The sequence below is a fragment of the Pediculus humanus genome, genomic scaffold, assembly GCF_000006295.1.
Source record: "Pediculus humanus corporis 1103172108258 genomic scaffold, whole genome shotgun sequence".
Lineage (NCBI taxonomy): Eukaryota > Metazoa > Arthropoda > Insecta > Psocodea > Pediculidae > Pediculus > Pediculus humanus.
Window position 1 is genome coordinate 185,292 of NW_002987827.1, and position 4,995 is coordinate 190,286.

Here is a 4,995-nt window from a genome sequence, read left to right on the forward strand (position 1 = left end):
TTATAGTATTTAAAAAGTTTATTATTATTATTATTATTATTATTATTATTATTATTAGTAAAATAAAGAAAATTTTATTTTTTTGTTTTTAATTATTTTTTTTTATTATTTTTATTTTTATTATTATCATTGAATAAAAAGTGAAAAATGTAATTTTTTTTTACTAATTTTTTTTTTTCTTTTATTCTTTCTGAATGGTTTGTTTATTATTATTATTATTATTATTATTATTATTATTATTATTTTAGCTTACAAAAATTTTCACATAATTGTAAAATCAGTATTTTATAATGTAGTTTACGTTCCTAAAAAAAAATAAAGGTAATAATAATAATATAAAGAAAGAAAAAAAATTAATCGTGTCTAAATATTGAAATAAACAAAAAAATATTATTGTTATTATTATTATTATTATTATTATTATTATTATTATTATTATTATTATTATTATTATTAAAGTTGGAAAAAAAATGTATTTAATTATATATTTTTTTAAAATTATAATAAATGGGGCACCATTTTTTTTTTTTTTTTTTAATGTTATTCCAATCAAAAAAATGAAATATATATAAAAATATATTGTTATTTATTTATAGTTAAAAAAAAAGGAAACAATAATAATTGTAGGAATAATGAATTTAAGTTTAAACAAAAGAATATAAAATTTTTTTTTCTTTTTTATTTTGTTTGGTTTATAACAAGGATTTATTAATACACATTAGAATAAAACATTTTTAAATAAAAATATAAAAATTTTTGTTTGTTTGTTTTTTATTTGTATTTTTATAAAATCAAAAAGTTTAAATTTTAAAAGTAATTTTTTTTTATTGTTGTATTTTTAAAAAAATTTAAAAGAAAGTCTTCCGTTTTTTTTTTTTTTTTTTTTGCTTTTTTTATTATAAAATGAAAATTAAAAAATTTTTTTTTTTTTTTTGCTTTTAAATTGAATGATTTATTTTTTATTTTATATTAAAAATGTATTATTGTCAAAAATGTATAATATAAGGCTTTACAAGAGTATTATATATGTACATTATGACAAATTAATTAATATTATTATTATTTTATATATAAATATACATATATATATTTTTAATTATTAAAAAAAAAAAAACAATCTTTATATTATAAAATTATAATTACAATTAGCTCAATGAAATTTATTATTATTATTTTTTATTTAAATAATTGTTCTACAATTGTAGTTTAATTAAATTTATGTAAATATATCAAAGGTTACTAAACATTGTAAATTTTTTTTCTTTTTTTTTTTCTTAAACTTAAGTTTATAATATTTGTTACGAAAATTTTTAATTCTCCCCCAAAAAAAAAAAAAATAATAATGATAATTTAACTAAAAATAAAATCAAAATAATTATTTTCACTAATTTATTACAAACATTTACATAAAAAATTATTAAATTGTTTATTTCATATTGTTTTTATTCTTTTAAATGGAAATAATTTTTTATTTTAATCAATTATTATTAATATTTAATAATAAATAGTTTTTAAGTCTTTTAAAGACTTCATTTTTATTTATTTTTTAAAATTTTGCATTTAATTTTTTCTTTGAATGAATGAAAAACATTTTTAATTTACCAAGTTGCATTGTAAACAAAATACGCGGCCATTTTGAATTCAGCAAGTTGCATTGTAAACAAATACGCACGCTGCCATCTTGAAATCAGAAATATCGCGAAGGCATATTTAAAATACGTGACACTGCCTTCTTAGAATATATATTCTTTCATGTTTGTGCACATATTACCTTTTTTTAATTTATTATTTTTTTTTTTAACATTTCTGTTATCAAAAATACAGTGAGCGTGACATTTCGTACAATTATTCTGTAAAATTATTATGTGCCTAGCAATTTTTTTTTATTTTTAAAATATGATAAAGTTTAATTTGCCTTAATTAAACGTTATTTAGTTGAATTATTAAAAAAAAAAAAAAAAAAATGTTATAATTTTTTTTTTTTTTTTTTGCATATACAATATTTACACGTTTAACTTTTGAATTCAGTAATGAAAACTTTAAAAGATTTTACGTTATAGTTATTTTTACGTGTTGCATTATTATTTTTTGATTTACACGAAGTTATAATGAAGGTAAAATACTTTATTTACGTAGGAAATTAAGGTCATTGATTTATTTAAAAGAATGATTAAAAATTTAAATAAATAAATAGTTGTGATTATTCATTGAAATTATTAATTTTTTTTTTTTTCCACTTAGGTGAAATTGTAAAATAATGCAGTTTAAAAAATAAAAATTAAAAAAAAAAAAGGCCAAAAGGTCTTTAATATGTTTGATAACATACAATGAGAAGTCCAATGAATGGTAAATAATTAGCTTATTATTCTTTTTCTATTAATTTTTTTTTTTTCAATGTAATATACATTCATTGAATTTTTATCGGCAGAAATAATTGCACAACAGGGGAACCCAGTTCCACAAATGACTTTTCAAAATAGTTTACCTAATCCAAACCAAAGCCATTGTTCCAATGATGCATCAAGTGATCAAAGTACCTTAAAATTAACAGGAAGTGAAAGTCCACAATCAAGCCCTAAACATTCTCCAAAGCAAGTTCATAAAAAAGAATCTAAAATCAATAATTTAACAAGAGATCCATCACCATTACAACCGGACAAAGTCGAATCAGAGCAGCAAGTAAGATTGTTTTTATTTGTTTGTTTTGTTTGTTTGTTTTCTGATAAGGAAACCAATTGAGCAATTTTTAAAAAAAAATATTTAAAAAAGTTTAATATTATTTGCATTAATAAAACTTTAATATTTGTTTTTCAAAAAAAATTATTAATAATCAATTTTATTACTGTAAATAATAATAATATTTACTTTTTTAGGAAATGAAAAGTTTTTTTTTAAGTAGTTATATAACAAAGCCATTTTAATATTACCATTGTAATTTTATCATTTTTTTTTTTTTTTTCTAATTTAAATAAAAGGATGCAGCTAGTCGTTCATCAGATTCATTGCAACCGATCGAATTAAACAGAAGCATTAGCCATGATAGCAATAATAAAGATAGAAAAGAATCTCGAGGCTCAGATAGATCTAAAAAGAAATCATCATGGTACAATGTATTTTATTCCACTTATAAATCAAGAAGTGAACAACTAAAAAGATATTTTAAAGACCTACCCAGTGATGAAAGATTAATAGGAGGTGAGCTAAAGTATTTCAATATAAAAAACTTATAATAAGCCACCATATTTTACTACTCGAAATGCTTATTGCATGCATTATTTCTTAAAAATTTATTTTACTCATATAAATATTTCAACAGATTACTCATGTGCACTACAGAGAGAAATTTTAGTTCAGGGTCGTTTGTACGTAACACAAAATTACCTATGTTTCTATGCGAATATATTTCGTTGGGAAAAATGTATATGTATAAAATGGAAAGATGTGTCTGCAGTTGTCAAGGGGAAAACGGCAAAAGTTATACCGAATGCAATACTTATAAGCACAGAATCGGAAAAACTTTTTTTCACAACTTTCACAACGAGGGATAAAGCATTTATGATGCTGTTTAGAGTGTGGCAAAATGCTCTCATGGATCAAACTATGTCTTCACAAGAAGTATGGCAGTGGGTACACACTGCTTACGGTGACGAATTGGGACTGACCTCAGAAGATGAAGATTATAATTACATTCCACCAGCGACAAATTTCGATGATAAGATTTATCCAATAGAAAGATTGTCTGCAGATTCATTATCTGAGGTAATAATAATAATTTTATTTTTATTTTTAGTGTTATCTAGAATGATAGTAGTAGTGGCCTAAATAAAAGCTAAAGGCTTACACGTTCGGGTTTAAAATATTTTTTTTTTTTTTTTTTTTTTTATAATCAGCCTTGTTTAAATCGAATAAACAAATAATTTTTTTTTTTTTTTTTTATATATAAACCTAAATGCTTGCTTGATTTGCGGATTAATAAATAATAATAATAATAATAATAATATAATTTGCGTTTAAAAAATAAGAAAAAAGAAAAGCACTTAAATATCATTATTTGAGTTATTTTTTTTTTAATATCAACTAATTGTTTTTCGAGTGCAGCAACAAGTATTTGGAGGAGGAGGAGGAGTAGGAATAGGAGGAGGAGGAGGTGGTGGTGTGGCGGATAAAGGCGGAAGTGAATTAGGATCGAGTGCAACTGATTCGACTAACAAAAGTCAAGGATCTGTGCCATCACAAAACGTAATTGTATTGGCTTAATACTGAAAATTATTTTATTATTTTCTCGTTCGATTTTTTTATTTTTTTTTCGTTTCATTTTTAATTTTTTTAAGATTCTTAATCGATGCTAAGGGTTTTTTCTTCTTTTAAACGAACATTAATTTAAGAAGTTTTCATTGGGTTCTGGCTTTAAAAAAAAAAAAAAAAAAGCGGGAAAATAAATTATATTTCTTCTCTTTTACATCATTCAAGGTTTATATTTATTTGTTTGAAACTTTTTTATTATTATTTGGGTACTTTTCTCCCCTCCCCCCCATTTTCATTTTCTTTTCATCTTTTTTGTCACACGTTAAGATAAAATGAAAAACTGCACGTCGTGTTATGTTCAATCGGAAAATTTATTTATTTATTTATTTATTTTTTTAAAAATCATTTTTAATCACGAATGGGCACATTACATAATTAATAGATTTATTAACTAAATTTTTATGTATTTTGTTTACATTATCATTGTACACACATTATTCGTAAATAAGTGCTTCTGCGTTTAAAAACCTGAAAAAAAAAAAAAAAAAAAAAAAAAAAAAAAAGTTTTTCTATTGTTTTCTCTATTGCAGGTCATATTAATATTTTTAAAATATTGAATAAGTTCGTTTTTTAAAAGGAAAACAAGGTTATCAAAGTGCATGATGATAGCATACCTTATTTAATAATAATAATAATAATAATAGTATGAATAATATTAACAATAAGCAAAAGTTTGATAAAAAAAAAAAA

The 4,995-nt window shown here is 21.0% G+C and overlaps 1 protein-coding gene across 1 annotated transcript in view; it reads left to right on the forward strand.

The window, feature by feature from the left end:
- Positions 1-2,327: 2,327 nt before the first annotated feature.
- The window catches only part of Phum_PHUM488310 (uncharacterized protein), a gene marked incomplete at both ends in the record, with an annotated part of 5,053 nt that continues 2,385 nt past the window's right edge, over positions 2,328-4,995 (forward strand). The window contains 4 exons of the mRNA XM_002430455.1: positions 2,328-2,346; positions 2,429-2,679; positions 2,976-3,195; positions 3,317-3,759. Of these exons, the coding sequence (XP_002430500.1) occupies positions 2,328-2,346; positions 2,429-2,679; positions 2,976-3,195; positions 3,317-3,759 (933 nt within the window). The remainder of the gene's footprint in view (positions 2,347-2,428; positions 2,680-2,975; positions 3,196-3,316; positions 3,760-4,995) is intronic.